The following is a 17564-nucleotide window of genomic DNA, read 5'->3' as shown; positions in this document are numbered from 1 at the left end:
GTCCACGTTAATGCGACCGCCGGGACCGGCCGCCCTCGCCCCGAGCCAGCAGCGCACGTCCTGCCGAGCAACCTGATCGTCAGCCGTTCCCCCTCCCGGCGGCAGCGCGGCTTTGCTCTCCCCAGCGGTTTGCAGCGGGCAGGCGAGAGAGGAGCGCGTTGGGTTCCGCTCCTGCTCCTCCCACCAGAGCCACCCTCCCGCTGCCTCTCCGCGGAGCACGCAGCGCACACGGCTCCGCCGCGCCGTGCGGGATCGGCCGCGGCGCTCGGGCTCCGCTCCCGGACGCAGCGCTCTCGCTCCGCTCCGCTCCCTCCTCCTCTCTCGGCGTCCCATGGGCCGGGGCCGCCGCGCAGCCCCCGCCGGGCCATGAGCGGGCCGCGGCTCCTCCGCGGGGGCCGGCGGCCGGCACCGTGAGCGCGGGGCCGCGCATGCCGGAGGGGCGCGTCCCCCGGCGGGGCAGCCCCGCGCCCCCCGCGCCGCCCCCCAGCCGCCGCCGCCGCCGCCGCCTCGCCGCGATGCCGGCGGGGCGCGGGCAGCCCGCCTCCTGGCTGCTGGTGCTGGGCGCCGCCGCCCCCGCCCTCTGGCTGCGCTGCGTCCTCGCCGACTTCACGCTGGACAACGAGGTGCACTCCAGCTTCATCCACCGGCGGCTGCGCGGCCCCGAGCGCCGCGAGATGCAGCGGGAGATCCTCTCCATCCTCGGCCTGCCGCACCGCCCGCGGCCGCACCTCCACGGCAAGCACAACTCGGCCCCCATGTTCATGCTGGACCTCTACAATGCCATGTCCGTGGAGGAGGGGGCGGCGGGGGCGGCGGCCGAGGAGGGCGAGGGCTTCTCCTACCCTTACAAGCCCATCTTCAGCACCCAGGGGCCGCCGCTGGCCAGCCTGCAGGACAGCAACTTCCTCACCGAGGCCGACATGGTCATGAGCTTCGTCAACTTGGGTGAGTGCCCGGGGCCGGGGCAGGGCTGGGCTGCGGGCAGGTGGCGGGATGGGCGGCGAGGAGGGGCGGGAGCGGTACTCGGAAGGTGACGGCGTGGTGGCGAGGCCAGAGTGCGTGCCCAGGGCTCCGGCTGCCATCCCAGCGCACAGACGGCCACCCGCACGCCGACACACCGAGAGCGTTACTGGCTTCTCCCCGGATGGTTCCGTGCCATCCTTCCGAAAGCGGCCCTGCAGGTAGGAGCTGAGCTGCTGGGCTTGGCCGCGTCCAACCTCACTGAGGAGGACACGAAGCCTGCGGGCTCACGGCGCTGCGGGACACGGGGCTGCCAGGATGTGGGGCTCCCAGCGCGTTCCCAATGGCTCGGGGGCATCCCACTGTGAACCCGCGCTCACTCCTGCAGCTTTTTCTGTTGACCTCCATTAGTGAGGCCAAGTTGCCTCTCTCCCCAAGCGCATGTGGATGGTTTTATGCAAATGATACGAAGTTGGCATGCTTTGTATGCGGCTCGCTAGGCCTCTCTAATTGGATGCTATGGCCCAATCTGATTTCTATTTGCTTGCTGTAGATTGCACACCCATTTGGACTGACTTGGCCGGATTTGAGTAAAACGCCGTCAGGATGAGCATTCTATTTTCAATATATAATTACAGACCGTGGTTCACTCTGTCCGTTTTTAGACCTCACCACGCACAGCACTGAAACCACCACACGTACAGATTGTGTGTCTGCAAACTCCCGACACAACGCAAGTAGCATTTCCAAAACAAGATCGACTCAAAGTTGGTCCCAACACAAGAAAAGAGCAGAGCAGTGCACCTCCAGCATGTAATGCGCTGGGGATTGCAGACGCTCCCATCATCCACAAACCTGTTAATGCCTCACTGGGTCTCTGGGCTCAGGGGCAGCACAAGTTAAACCCCCACCCCTCCAATCCCAGAGCCCATAGTATCAGTGTCTGCAAAGCTCAATGGCAAACAATAGTAATTACCCGACACGGTAGCCGTCCCAACACAATTCTTCCATCACATGGGATGCTGTGTGAGACCTCTGATTTGCACAAGCTGCACCTCCTCATTAAATGCCGTAAGCTCGCAGCAGGACTCTGAGTTACGTTTGGCCTAGGGATGTGCTCTTTGGGAGGGCTGATGCTTTCCATTTACCATTATCGTGTTTGCCTAATCACTGCTAGATACTTAAGCTGATCAGCAATGATACACTCAAAGCCAAATATTTGAGCAGCCAAAAGTATGAATGGTGGTCAAATATTTGGCTTTAGAGATAAGAGTGATCTCGCAAACATTGTTCTGTGTGGATCTTGGGTCCTACACGACGTAAACACACCCAGAGCACAGAAGACAAAGGATGTGGAAACAACCATAGCGAAATTCACACTTCTGTGAGTTTCAGTGGACTGAAAGCACAGAATTTCAGGGAGGCAGAGCACCTAAGAAGCATGTAAGTACCAATGGGGGACGTGCAGCTCTGCTGGTGCGCAGAGCTACGGCTGCACAGCGCTCCCATCCCGCACCACCGGCATCAGGAGAGGCCTTTCCTGCAGCCCGTGGAGGGGTGAAACAAAAGGAGTTAATATTCGGGTCCCAAATTATTTTGAACACAAACGCTTTGCGATTACAGTGGAACCCCTCCATAAACTGCAAAGTGAAAATGACGATCTGGGCTACGTCTAAGTAGGAACTTCCTACAGAGCGGGTTATGCCTGTGTGAGCTGTGCACGCTCAGTACTCCATGTCCCGATGCGATGGCGACAGCGGATAGAGCCATTTCAGCCTGCTGTGTTTTGTAGTTGGCTTAGAAACCTGAAAGCGTTCCCCATGCAATGTACTGTCAGACGTGAGAGCGCAGGCAAAACCCAAAGGCTTTAAACGAGACAGGTGGGATCATTACCAGCAAGGCACCTCTCCGAGGTTTATCTGCGCTGTTTTGTTCCCTTGTCAACACTGCATGCCAGGACGAGTTTAAAAAGGACATAGATCCGTAATAGCTTTCTTCATCCCTGTGCACACCTTTCATCCCATTATAGTCATCGCTCTTTCATCTTTATAGGACAAAGACAGGCTTGTTTAGGGACGTTTGAATGAATTAGCTCAGCCACTCACATATATAGTAAAATGTGACACCTGCTTTGATATGTCCAGCGTGCCATAACATCCAGGGAAAATTAGAAGCTGTTGTAGAACTGGTGCTTTTTGGGAGATTTTCTGCAGTCATCCCTTGGACACCAGAGCTGAATTGCTGGACGCAGGCTGTGCTAAACTGTGTCCTACTTTTGTAGGAGCTCCTCTGCGAGCATTGCGTTTCACAGGTAGGCTTTTATTACTATGGTAGAGCCATCGCAATGAGGAAATGTCACCGCATAATAAACTTCCACCTCAGTAGTGGAGGAAGTAAAAGCGACTGAAGAAATAGTAATTTTGAATTTAAATAAACAAAACGTGTTATTCCAGGCTTCCAAGTGCTCATCTACAGATACGGGTAGGTTTGTTTGTTTGCTGTATTCATATTCCCCATCTGTCTATGTGGGCATGCAGCTTCGGAGGAAAACGTGTAAGAAATAAAGATTTACACTGAAAGTTGCCTGGGTTGCATAGTGAAAAAGAAAAAAACCTCAGAGCAAGCACAAATACACACTGATTTCTATGGAGATGCTCTGTGTATTTATCCCAAAGAATTTACACTGGGCATTGGCAGGGAGGAACCCAGCACAGGTGCTCCATCTCAGGGTTATGTTACAGGGAGCTTTGTACTAAGCATGTAATATTCCTGTAAAATCTTGACAATTAATTAGATTTAGATTTATAACCAGTTAATTCACAGGCGACATTTTGTGTTAACTTACACCTGTGCTAAGATGGATGAGGAATGGATTTGTGTCAAGAATGAATTTACGTGTAAATTAAAAGAGAGTTTAGCCACAGTGTCTGACGAAGTTAGTCAGTTAATTGCTGTCTAATTTTATAAAATTTATTACTGCAATTTCATTAGCTGGAATTCCATTTCAGACCCACGTCCAAATGAAGTTTACAAGCGGATCCATTTTAAGCCCTGAAAAAACACAAAACATTTTTCGCATCGGTTTAATTTCCAGTTTATAAACAGCAGCTGAAGAGTAAACATCCTCTGCCTCGCATGGACCCTTCTTCTAAAAATAATTGAGCTGTCCTTATGCGGGTGATCCTGGCTTGGTAAACAGACGTGCACAGAACATTTTCTTAAGGAGTCGGCACAAGTGCTGTGCAATTTGTTAATTTGTCTCGTGGTTGATTATAAAATGAACAACATTGCTTAATCCTGGCAAAAAAATAAGGGGGGGGAGGCAGAATTAGTCATTCTTGGAAGGAGCACATCAAAGTGGCTTTTGTTAATGTAAGTGAAGGAGCTGAAGAGCCCCCAAGTTTCCTTTTATTTCATACCATCTGGCTATCCTTTTTGTTGACAAGTGTTTGGCATGGGGAACCATCTCTCTGCCCTTTAATAACAGGCTTTAACACTGTAGGGTATTAGAAAAAGATTCTATAACAGTTAAAAAATTTCCTTCGGGGAATACTTTATAAAGTGAGCACGGGCTGCAGGCATTTGCAGCTGTAACCTGGCTTGTGTTAAAATTTGGAAGGGGCTGCCTTGCATTCCAGCTCACTACAGGCCTTCGTTGGTGTACAGCCAAAGGTTAATATAGATGTCACACAGTTTTTCTTTGGAGAGCCTCAGATATAAGAGTACGCGTACAGCTGTGTTTTTAGTAACCCTTTCATAATCACTTCTTTTAAACCTCATTTTCCTGCTTATATAAATCAAAGATTTTCAAGGATATTTGACCTGGATTTGAACTTATTTGATCTTCACATATTTCCCACTTGAAACAAAGCAGATTAAATGTTAGCCCCGAATGCCTGCTCGCCATCACATGGCTGTGGCCGCGCACGAGGCCGAGCCCTGGGCTTCCTCTCCCCTCCACCCGATGCTGATGCATCTCCTGCCCAAGCAGGTACACCCTGTGGGCAGCGTGGGTGCACACAGCACTGGGTGCCACAGGAGCAGCACGACAGGAGGCCTGCATCACTGGGACAGAGCAGTGCCTGTGCAGCACGCAGCCGGCTCCAGGGAGAAATTCATCTCTGTAGCAAGGAGAAAGGGGAAAAAGCTGCAGCTATCGATGCCCTTTGCTTGCATTTCTGTGGATAGGGGAAGCCCCCAGACCTGACTGTGTCTGAAAGGCAAAGCGCTGCAGCTCAGAAGTGCTCTGAAGGAGACGAGCCGGACGGCTGGAGCTTGTGTGCCTGGAAGAGCAGCTGGGCACAGGCAAAGCATGCAGCACTGCTCCTGAGAGCACTGCATCCCGCCGCACTCTTGCACGGCGGCTGCAAGAGCCCCTGTGCAGCAGCAGGGCTTTCTGCTGTACATGAGCTTGAAGCGCTCCTTCGGGTTGGAGCGAGGGATGTGCGATGGAACGTCGTACAACAGGTTGGAAACATTAATTAAAAAAGAGATTATAACTATTAAAGCCCAGTCGGGGCTGTTGACAGGCTCCTTTTAAGCAGGACACTGCTATGTTTTAGTTTAATACATTCTGGCAGTGTCACCGGGGTTAAGGCTAATACTGGGATGTGTGGATCCTGTCATGTTATTGTCAGGAGGAATGCAGGGATTAGGTTTAAAAGTGGTGGTGGGTGAGCGGCGCAGCTGTGTACACTTATTATAAAAGATTTAAGTCCCACTGGTAAAATCAATATATTAAATTGCGAGAGCCTCTGTTTTTAATTAGTTTAAATCAAATATGCTGTTAGTGCCATTATGGCTTCAATCCTTGGACCAAGTGAGGAAATGCTAATATTTATATAGAAACTGTTAATTTGTGGTTAAAATGATAACACATTTAGTTTTACACATCTAAATCATCCTAACTTGATGAATACCAGCGAGAAGTTGCAATGATGGATGAAGTCATCTGAGCAAGAGTACAAGTAAGCAAATTTTGACAGCAGGCAGATAAAGGGACTACCAGTAGATGCAGAGCACTGAGAGGTCGGGATGTTTTGCATCCTCTCCATGGTACAGCCATCCTTTCTGAGGCCAGCGTAAAAAAAAAAATAAAATATCCACTTGAGTTGACTACAGATACAGATATATAAAATAAGCTATCAGGTACGTATCTGTTTCTCTCCTAAAGGAAAGGAATTTCTAGAAATGAGGGAGCTTTTAAAATTAGTTTTGGGCTTAAGATTCCCGTTCTATAAATGTTTGAAGTAAACGGGACTACTTGCTAGGCCCGATCGTGTGGATAAAGCTTTGCACGTGCACGTGTTTGGGAAATGGAAACCCAAGAGAAAATTCTTGGCTAGGACTTCACTGGGTGTAAATGGTCATAATTCTACTGGAGCTGGCCCTGCGGTCCCATTTGTACAACTGTACGTCCAAAGTAATCCCAATAAACTCCCGCTTGATTTACACTAGCACAACTGGGAACAGAATTGGGCCAGAGAAATGCCCCTGTGCTGAAATAATGAGCATGCAGTAGTTTCTGCTTCAAACAGTTCTCTCTCCTAATCTTGACATTGTTTTTGAGGGAGGTTTCCTTTACCACCAATAATCAGAACAGGAACGAGCTCCTATTAGTCGCTGCTTATCATTATTAGCCGAATCCGTGTTGTTGAACTACAGCTGAGTTCCCATCTATTGCAACAAAAAGAATTGAACAAATAATGCTTGACAAAAATGTGAAACTGATATTTCTTAATGTAAGACATATTTCACATGGAGAAACTTCAGCGATGAAAGATTCCTGGTATCAAAATATCTGAATCACAGTACAAATAAACAGTGCGTTGTAAAGACTGCGGGGCTGAATTCCGCGCTGGAGGAATTCCATTGAAGGCAGCAGAGTTGTGCCAGGACATAAACTGCCATCCAGATCCTCTTTGGCGTTTGTGTAAAACCAGAAGGGATTAAGATTTTGTTGGTCAACACTTTTGCTAAGAGAAAGGTGCAGCAAAAAGAACCAGTTCTAGTTCCAGTGTTGCACGTTTGTGTCGACTTCGTGATGGAGTCGGTGAAAATCCTTTAGTGATCCAGACTGAGTGGATTGAATTAATGGCAACTTTGAGACTACGAGTTTTAGTGTAATTGCTTTATTGTTTTGGAACCGAGATGCTTCCAATCCAGTTCCTGTGCAAACATGTTTAACGTGTGTTAATGTGTTTCAAAACCAGACCCTCTCCGCAAAATTCTGCTTCTCATTAATTGACATCAGTAGCATGGTACAGTATTTCAAAGCACTGGCCAAATATAAACTGTGTTTCTAATTTCCTTACTTTCCTGTGTTTGGAATGCCAATGTTAATTTGTTCCCATGCAAGAGTGAGAGCTGCCAACCACAGATTTATATAAATGGCTTTACAGCGCGGGGCTGCCAGCATTAAATGATACTCAGGAATTTTCATGACACTGTGCATTTAATTCTTCTATGTATGTGTGAGAGGAAGAGAGATGTATGGGATGCTGAACAACTGCACAAACACTGACGATCAAGGCAAATGCATCATTTACCCTTCACTTAGCTGTTTCTTCATGCTTCTTCCCATTGCAGCTTCTTTTTAACAGTCCATCAGATATTACATAGCATTTTCCCCAGGCCAGGAAAGAAAACCATCTAGCAGTGAGTTTTGTTGCAAACTTTACAGACAGCTCTGTGCTCCCCTCGCCTCCCCATGTTAGTTACTAAGAGATGAGCAGAGGGGCTTTTGTTTATGTTGATATTCTGATTATTCTGGACTCAGTAGTAAGACTGTGCTCTTACTCAGCATGAGAAAGCACCGAAAGAAAAAGGCTCCTGCAACTGTGGTAGAGGAGGATTCGCTGATTAAAACTGCCAACAGATATTTTTTGTTTTAAAGCATAGGTGTAGCTAGAGAAAATGGCCTGCTCTCTTGAGGACATTCAAGCATCTTCATCGTTCCTTCGGCACCGTGGGGTGCCTTCGTACATGAAACAAACACGAAGTTCCATTTAAAGAAATTAATTTTAAACTGGCGATGACGAAAACAAGGTCTGTTTATGTGTTTCTCCTTTTATTCCTGGAAGAGGTTCAAAATACAAATAGTTCATGTTTCAGCGGATTCCTGTTAATGAGTGCTATGGTTTATCTCTCAGTTTCCCGTTTTATTGGAACAGGTGCAGTGTCTGCCATCTGTGCCAGCGCTGCGCTGCACCAACAAACAAAGTGTTGTTTTGGTTCGCTGGATTTAAAAGCCTCCAGAGAGTAAAGAAATGAAAGAGAAAGAATTTAGAAAGTGCCCAGCGAAGGAAAGGCACTTCAAGTAATGCGCTTTGTCACTCAAGCCTTCCCGTAAATTACCTTAAACTATTTCTAAACTGTCTGAAAAATTGTATCCGTGGAGTATTAAGTTTCTGCCGCGTCTCGGGGTCGCATGCTGTTCTGCCCCTTCTTTATCTCACTGCAGGGCAGGTTGAACTAAGTTTTACAGAAGTAAAAATTCTGCTTTTTCTTAAAGGAGTGAGAATTTGCAAAACTTGACCGTTTCTGATTCTGCCTCGTTTAAAAGATACTGCAAATAGTTGAAGCTTAAAGAAGATTATGCTGTAATTAGACAGACAAACTCATAATTATTTAAGGGCTAAAACAACAACAGCAGCCCTTTCAGGCTCATTCTGACAGTGTTTATCCAGTGTATCTGGAAAGGCTTACAATTAAAGTGCCTGAAGGGTGGGGATGAGGTTTTTCAGCATGCAGTCAGTACTATCAGGCCCACCTGGCCTGGGAAACTATGCGGGCTTTGTAGTAGAGAAAATCCTTTAACTTAGATCTTCATGGCAAGCTTTTAAAAGCTACCTTCCTTTTAAAAAGAGGGAGAAAAAAAGAGGAGAGGGGGGAGAGAGGGCACTGCTTCCCTCTAAATAATAATTAAGACAAGCACACGCCCTGTGAGGCCGTTGATGTGAGGGAATAACATCGTGCTGCTCAGGCTGACAATCTCACAGAGCACCGCGTTGTAGAGTTTTGCCTGCTGTGCCCAATCCCCTTCCCAAGGAGCAAGAAGTTCCCTCCTCCGGGCTGCAGCCTCTCAGCGCTGCTGCTCCCATCCCACCTCCACCAGCAGTGTTGGTCCTGTGCTGCTGGCACGGGGCTGCTGAGTGGTGACCTCAGAGCAGCTGAAGCCATCAGAGGACTGGCACTGTGCCTTCAGCCAGGTTTGGGGGCTGTAAATCAGCTCGAGCTGTGACTCTGTTACGGCCACTGGGCCAAAGCTGCCTCAGCCACCTCGCTTGGTTGGCACCGGCACAGCCGCCTCCATCCTCCCCTTTTTACCAATTGTTTTCTCCATAGTAGAGTGGCAGTAAAACATTTAAAGAGAGACCGAAAGAACCCTGGGAGAGCTACTAAAAATGCTCATAAAATAATGCAGCATCAGTAGTTGGGAGTCATAATTCAGACAGAGAGACAAGTCTGACCGAGAAGGGCCAGGAGCAGGGCTGGTAGCGCTTCACTGCTCCTGTACCTGAAATGGCCACGGGCTGCAACGCGTCCTTCGGCACTCCTAAGGAAAGCCAGTCCAGGTTTATCATGCAAATGGAAGGCAAAGGCTGTAAGTCAGACATTCTGAATCCTCAAATGCTTTTGTATCAATACTTCAGCAGCAGTTTACTTACACCAGCCCAGTACCTGCAATACCATGAATGATGAGCACTAGTGATCCCTACCAGTACCTCCCCTACCAGCAAAGCAGTCTGCTCCTCCCCCGGCTGTCAGGGTTAAAACTCATTGCTTCTTTCCCCCAGAAATATTCGGAACATTTTAATCTGGCTATTTTTATTTGTTCATTACTCTACAGTAATTATAATCCCACTGGGACTTTTTAGATGTTAATAAAGAGCAGTGCACATCACTCCTGCTGAAGCTTGCGTGGCACTATAAACATCATGCTGAGTTTAAGTTCCCCATTCTGACCAGATCCTGAAAAAATCCAGCGATGGTGAAGAGAAAGGAAAGCTTTTTTTGTTTTTTCTTCCTAACAAAAAGAAATAGGAGAAAAAAAAAAAAAAAAAGGAAGTAACTTTAGCCTCACAATCTGCTAGCTACATAAAGCAGTAAATGTTCAGTTGAGACAGGGAAAAACCAGAACTGCTGGAGATTGGTTGTTTCCTTTTGGAGGAAACAATAAATGTGCCCACTTGTATTTTAACAGCATTACTACCAGGCCCCCTAATTACACAAATATACTTGTAAGAAACTGCAGAAGAGAAGGGCTAAAGAAACAAAATTCCTCACCCCAGCTCTTGCTCTTTGACTCAGAAAGAAGCTTTTGGTAACCAGAAGTCTTTAAATCTCAGCCCAAGTCAGAAGATGAAGATATTTCAGCACTCCGCGTTGAATCATTTGTCTTTGAGACAGGTGAAAAGGAGAAGAGAATTGGACACGTGGTGTAAAACTTCTCTCGCTGGTGTGAACGCCGCTTTGACCTGCGAGTGCAGCAGTTCCTGCAGCTCAGCGGCATGCGTTGTAATTAAATTACAAGAATATCAGAACTCCATATCCCCAGAAATCTCAGACCGTTACGCTGCGTTAAATTCCAGCAGAGGGAATACAGAAGTACATGAAGGAATGCAGAAACATGCTGAAGCAAATCCTGAACATTTCTTTAGAAAGCAGCAACTGTCATTCTGCTCATTAGTCCTTACATCTGTAAGATGAAAGCTGTTTCACTGAGAATATTACAGTGGGGGAAGCAATTAAAGCAGCGTGTCCAATATTCAGAAAGCTTCTCCTTCCCATATTGGCAGTCCAGGAGGAAGACAGTGGCTGGTAGGCTGGAGGTTGAGCAGAATAAGCTGTGTTGCTCTTCTTGGGAGTCACTCAGAAATGCCATAATCTCATCTCAGTGCTATTTTTAACAACTGTACGCACAGGACGTGAACTGTGCTCCCTTCATTCATACCAAAGTGATGTGAAGACACGAGCGTGTATTACGACAGCTGATCTTTTATCCCAGAACTGCAATTGCAAAATTGCTTTTGAAGACAAAAAAAAAAAAAAAAGAAAAGAAAAGAAAAAAGGAAGCCAACAGAAAACAAACAGAAAGTTGTTGAAGTTGTTGTTAGGGGCTGACTCAGGAGCTGGGTGGCCCAGCCCTACCAAGAGGTTCAGTGTCAGGAATCCAGCACTGCAATATGGGAGCTGCTGATGGCACCGGGGCTGTTAGCTTGTGCAGACATTCCTCTTGTATAATACAGGTGGTGGGTGGGAATTAAACTGAAAATAAATCTCTTCGATGATTTTGTGCCTGGAGCATTGGCCACCAACATTTGAAGTGTAAAGGGGACACATGCACACACATGCGTGCACTCTGTGCATGCATATACATATGTCTTCTGAGGACATTTCTGAAATAATAGTCTAAACTTGCCATCACTTGAGGACACCAGCATTCTACATCTACCAGCAGAACTACACAGGAATGTAATCAACTTACTGATCTTTGATATTCATGTTTCTTAGAGCCTTACACTAAATTAGCAAAGGAATAAGCAGCCGCCTCAGTAAAAATAAATGTGCTGAAAAGCAAAACCTCCCTAGAAAGCAAAAACTTCATACGTGTAACTGAGCCCCATCGCAGGCACAGCCATGCAGGGCGACGTGCTGGGCAGGATCCGTGCCCTGCTGGGCGATCACCCTGTCCCTACTTCCTATGTTTAAAAGGCAGGGAAGTGCTGCAGTGCCCCACCTGCCCCGAGCCGTGCTGGCAGCACAAGGAAACATGATGATCTCAAAGGAAAATGTGAAGTAGAGACGAAGCCCCGCTTTCATAAGGAAGGGCGCTCTGGAGTATCTTTCTAGTCATCATTTTCCAAAATGTTTCCTTCCACATCTCCAGAATATGTACTTCTGTCCAAGAATCCTGGTTTACCAAGCTGCATTCCATCCCTGGACCTGAAAAATGTGCGATGCATGTAACAGTACAGGTGCAAGTGAAGAGCTGTGTTGCTGCAGGGTTTCCCCCTCTGGGGCTCACAGACCTCTCCCCTCACTAGTTGTTGCCCCTGCAACCCCTGGCTGAGAAATGTGCAGGTGTTATTGCATAGGCCAGCTCAGGTCCGGCCTGTTGCAGGCTTATGGCACTGCAGGGATTGCATACACTCCCAGTCAGAATTTTGCTGACTACTCTGGAAGGCTAAGATTCTTATCTGACAGTTGAATGTCTGATATCTGCTGGTTATTTTGTAATATCCCACAAGCTACTTTCTCAACAAAGCCAGAATCTGGGATTTCAGCTAAGAAATCCAGCGAGTCGTGTGTTTTCAAACCTGGAAAACTGGTTCTTGGATTATTTCCCCTTATCAGAGTGAACCACAAGAAAGCTGCATTCCCACTGCCTTCCTCCCCGGGAGCCTGTGCAGGTGGAGACCTAAACTTTGAAATCTTTGGGGGGATGCTGGTGTTGTTGTGGCATTACATTACTAACGAAGGATGGATTAGATCTACGTTATTTATTTGGGCAGTTGTTCAGTAGATGAAAGGAAGCCTAATGCAAATGAAATCAATAAGCACTCAGGGGCCAATTTGCAGTCACTTCTCCCTTATCACAGCCAGTGCAGAATTGGGCACATTCCTTTGACAAAAACTGAGGCATTTGAAGATTCCATCAGCTGAACTTTTTCTTTCAAGTGTTGCCAGTAGATGCACAACATATACATGTGCTTTCAGAAGACTTTTATTTTGAACTCAAGATGTGAATCTACGGTATTAAGGAAAGCAGAACAATCCTTTATTTAGCTGCACCTGCACCTTAATGCCTAATGAGTTTAGTCTGATGGAATCCAGACCTCAGGAAGGATTATAAATTCTCATTTGATTTCGTTTACTTCTAAAATACCTTAAACCAGCTGTACCAGTCTAGAATCCAGTCCCTCTTTCTGTATCAGTTTTGCAAATGTTGTTGAATCTTTTGCTGTGTTAAGGAACTTTATGTGATATAATAATACGCCAGTAGTAATAAGGAACAGAAGGTGACTTAAAAAAAATAATGTAGTGGAAAGATAATTAGCAGCATAGAGGCAGGAAAAGCACTTGTATATGAGTAAAGTTTTTATGAAGATCTTTGTGCCATGGAAGCAAAATTGGGAAAAAACTGAAACTGAGTTAGTGGGCAATGTCCTCTTGGAGAAGGCAGAGGAGCCTGTCCTGGCACACAGTGTGCATCAGCTGCACGTCAGCCATTGCTGCCTGCTTTGTACAAACACCCGAGATGCCTGGGCACTGACCTTCCCAAGATTACTGACTCAAGCTGTTTATGATGAACAGTATCTAATTTATCAAATACATCTGAAACCTTCTTAGTTTGCCCCAGTGCTGTTACTGGAATGCAACACTTGAGCATAACTTGATGCTGTTGCATCTCCACAAGATCAAATCACAGCATCAAAGACTTGCTGTATCTCCTTTTTTTCTTTGCACCTCCTATGCACAATGCCTGCTTGCAGATTGAGGTGCCTGTGCTGCATGCTCCCAGCTTCCTGCAGAGGGGCTCAATCCTTCCCTTGGGTGAGGGCAGGGGCAGGCACCCGGAGAAGAGCAGGGCAGCTCACAGCACAGCCAGACACAATGAGCTGCCTTTCCTCTGCCTTTCCTGAAGCTACCTTAAAGCTGGCTTGAAATGTTGCAGCGAAACTTTCTTCCCTCCCACCTAAGCTGAAATGTGGTCCAAGCTGAAGAACTGCTTCACAGTTGGAATCCTTTAAGAATTACCTTTTTGTTTCAAAATTTGCATTTTAACCCAAACATCCCATTTTGGGTACCCTCATAGTAGTAGTCACTCTCACACTGCCTCTTATCTCCCCTGGCTGAGTGCCCATGATTTCTGAACAGATCTGCTCAGCCACTTCTCTCCCTCTTTGGGCTGGGGGATTTGTTTCCATTTGTTCAATGCTGTGTACAAGCAGACAGAGCCAACTGCTGGTTTTTGCATCAGTGATTTTTGAGAGGCCTCCAGGTTACAGGAAGCACCTTTGAGCCCCATCTGTCTGCTGGCTGGATGGGGGGATTAGTATTTTTCTCAACGAACTACACTGTCACTAACTTCTCCCAGTCCGTGCTCTGCAGTCTCTCCCCATCGCCCTGTTCTCTTCTCTAGAGCAGGGCTGCCTTTGCCCGTGCTTTGCTGCTACCTCAGCCTCCTGACCCACGTCTGTGTTTCCTCCCCTTGTCCCCAGAACACCCCTATCTCCTTGACCTTCCGATGCACTGGTGAGATGTGTGACTTGCAGTTTGCACCTAATGCTGGTGCGGCTTCCTGCTGAGGCTGGCCTGGTCAGATACATCACAATGATTTCACAGCACACGAAAGCAATCTTGCCACCCCCTGAATTACAAAGGAAAAAAAAGAAGTGTAGCATTAGTGGTCATTGTGTTGAAAGAAGGAAAAGAAAAATAAATTCCTGCATCTCTGCATAACCCCATGCTGCTTTCAGAGTACTCAGGACTTCAGGGATGCATTTGACATTAGTGTGTCTCCACCCTTAGGTTGCATGGCTTCATGCTACACATTGTGGTGCAGACAAGGACAATACAGGAGTAAGACTGTGTTTGGTAGGCAGCAAACTTAGCAGCTGCCCACTCTGGGCAATATGTGATCCTTGCAGGGAGCTGCAGGAGCTCCCAGCTCGGAGCTGCTGTCCCATGCTGTGCCATACAGACAGCAGGCCTGGGCTGTTGGCTGGGCAGGCTGGCACAGTTAAATACCAGCCTCGGTTAACCACGCTCCCAGTGAGTGTGTGAGAATTTGGGATGTTTTGAGACAGCCACAATGCCAGGCAGCTGGGAGCACGTGGCAGGAGTCAGGTTTTGCAGCATCACTGCAGTTCCCAGCTTGCCTCCCTGGAAAAATGGCATTCCCAAGGTTCTGGGAAAGGGCTTGCTGCTGGATGCAAAGCCCTGGTGCACCACTGTGCTGCATCCCCTTTCACAGCAAAGAATGGAAAGAAAGAAGGAGGTTTGAGATTCCTGGAAGGTGAAGGAAGAAGGAGTCTGTCTACAGGAACAACTTCATTCCCCATTTTTTTCTTTCTCTTTGCATCATTCCTTTTCTTTGTTCCCTTACACACCTGCAGTCCTCTAGAATTACTGTATAGCAGCTGCTGACTGATGGCAGCACTGTCCTACTGTGTTTTGTCTGCTAAGGCTCTGAATAACGTATTTCTGAAGAAACACAACTCTTATACTTCTCTGCTTATTTTACTTTGCTTTCCCCAGATACACATACAGACAGAGCAAACTCAGCATCAGGATTCACACCACAGTTGGTCTGTTTACTATTAGAAGAGTTGTGTTCTCAGTGCAGTCCCCTGTGTAAATTTTTCACAATACTTTTCATCTAGTCTGGCTTGTGATTTCAGCAGAGAAACCACAGCGTAAATGGGTTCTGATCAGGCTATGCTCAAAAAAGAAAATGAATTACCTGCACATAACCTGCCCAGATATCTCATGGATGCTCTTCAAGAAGAAATCGGTTAACCATCTAGCAATGCCTTAAAGTGCCTACACCAAAATTCCAGCAGTGCAGAAGTGACACACATGCTTCCCTGTCCATCCCCTCCTGGTTGTTATCCTTCCCCTTTGCTATTTACTGTCCTAACGAGCCTTAACTGAAAAGCCCCCTGTGCAGTGCAGCAGCACCCACTCATCCCAGGGCTCTTGGGAAGTTGGCAGCTTGGCATCACCCTCCCAAGCCCTGCCGAGCAGGCATGATGCTAAAGCTACCACCAGAACATCAGGAAGGGGCCAGGCTTATTCTCATCTCTGCTCTGAGCAGCCCTTGCTGAAGTTCAACTGAGTCAGGAAGAACTTGCTGCTGCTTCGGAGATAATTAAACCCATCCTCCCTCAGCCCGCTGTTTGTACACGCACAATGATACCATTGTTCAGAGTCATGCAACACATATGCTGCCATTAAAGTGTTTAATCTTGTAGTACAGTATTCCATTATTTTTTGGACATCTGTACATGATAGAAAGGGTACGTATTAAGGGATTTGTTGACAAAGAAATGGCTAATGCTGATACATGTGTGGACTGAAAGGATCTTTCCAAGTTGTGTTCGGCAGTAGGGAGTGCTGCTTCCCAGGCCCAAAGCCTGGCACAGATGTGATACGCACTGCTGCTATTACCACTTCTGAATTTATAACAAGGAGTCAGTGTTCAGAAGAATTTTGGAAGCTCCCTGCTGGGTTTGTGGCTAGGTGGTCTTGCTGGCAACACCACCTTCATGCTGAAAGCTGGAAAAATGAAGTGATGGTTAAAGGAAGAATATTAACTCCAGAGGGCTTTTTCCCTCACTCTCAGAGCAAAAATGCTGACCCCGGATTGCTCTGCAGCCGTGAGCCCTAAAGAATTTAGAATCCCCCTGTTCCTAACCTCTGGGGCTGGGGATCAGGATTTACGGAGCCTGGTTTTCATCTCACTTGAAATTAATGCATTCGCTCTGATTGACACCAGGGGATGGGACAGGACTTCGCTCTGCCGCACACTGAAGTTACTGTACGACAAATTATCGCCTTCATCTTCCTTCACCCAGGTGTAAAATGGGCACACGGCTGTGAGTGACCAAAATGGCAATGCACAAGCACAGAGCAGGTGGAGATGAGACTGGCAGGACAGGGCTTTGGCAGCCAGACCCCTGAGAAGTGCAAGTCCACGAGCCTAAATGTGAGCTTACTACATAGTAAGTGTATCTCACAGACTTAACCAACATTTATTTTCCTTTTCATTTCTCCAGAAACCCACAGTTGCTTTTTGGTAAGTTGGAGGCTGCAGCTAACCAGTGTAAAAAAAGCCCTCCGAAACTTCTTACCACTCTTAAAAAATAATAATCCCATCAGTTATGAACAATCCAGGATACTTGGTCTACTCTGTCTATAGGAGTCCCAGATGTTATTCTTTCGCTGCTTCTTCTTCAGACATTTCTTTAACTGCTGCATCAGCTGCATTAATGGTAGTAAGCAAATCTTATAACCGAGAGAATGAAGCACATGAAAACCAATCACAGAATGTCACATTCCCAAACTCTTGCCATTAGAAATTTACTGCAACTGCTGCTGTATCTCTTGCCATCAAGCACAATGAGAGGGAAGCATGGGCCTTTGCTGTCTGTGGCTTGGCATGGCGTGATTGCCATCTTCATTATGCTCCCTGTTCTCCTGAGCAAAACATAGGGACTGACCTTGCGCTTCTTGCTCCAGGAGTCCCGCTGGGCCCAGTGGGGTCTTTCAGCTGCAGGGACTCTGGATCCTCCCTCTAATTGCTTTCCTCCTCGAACCTCACCAACATAAGGAGGAAAGGCCCATATTTCATAAGCGACGTGATTTTATCCACCAATTTAGAGACAAAGGAGTGCAATTTATAAAGGGAGCATTTAATCCCTGTTAATTAGGATCCCATCAAGAGCTCTCAAATTTGGCATCCTGACAATTTACAGAGCCGTTTCACAGCGGCTGTGAGGCCGGGCTGAGGGGGCTGCCCTGCTGCCCCATGCCAGCTGGGGATGAGGCCAGCTGAGAGCCTGGCTGGGGCTGCAGAACATTCCTCATGCCACAGC

The 17564-nt window shown here is 47.3% G+C and overlaps 1 protein-coding gene across 1 annotated transcript in view; it reads left to right on the top strand.

Moving 5' to 3' along the window:
* The first annotated feature begins 428 nt into the window (after positions 1-428).
* BMP7 (bone morphogenetic protein 7) overlaps positions 429-17564 on the top strand; it is a 42973-nt gene continuing 25837 nt past the window's right edge. The window contains exon 1 of the mRNA XM_052683918.1: positions 429-945. Within this exon, the coding sequence (XP_052539878.1) occupies positions 429-945 (517 nt within the window). The remainder of the gene's footprint in view (positions 946-17564) is intronic.

Source organism: Tympanuchus pallidicinctus, unplaced genomic scaffold (genome assembly GCF_026119805.1).
Source record: "Tympanuchus pallidicinctus isolate F22 unplaced genomic scaffold, pur_lepc_1.0 scaffold20, whole genome shotgun sequence".
In the NCBI taxonomy this organism is placed as follows: Eukaryota; Metazoa; Chordata; class Aves; order Galliformes; family Phasianidae; genus Tympanuchus; species Tympanuchus pallidicinctus.
Note: the sequence above shows the minus strand (reverse complement) of the source record. Positions and strands in the feature narration are given on the sequence as shown.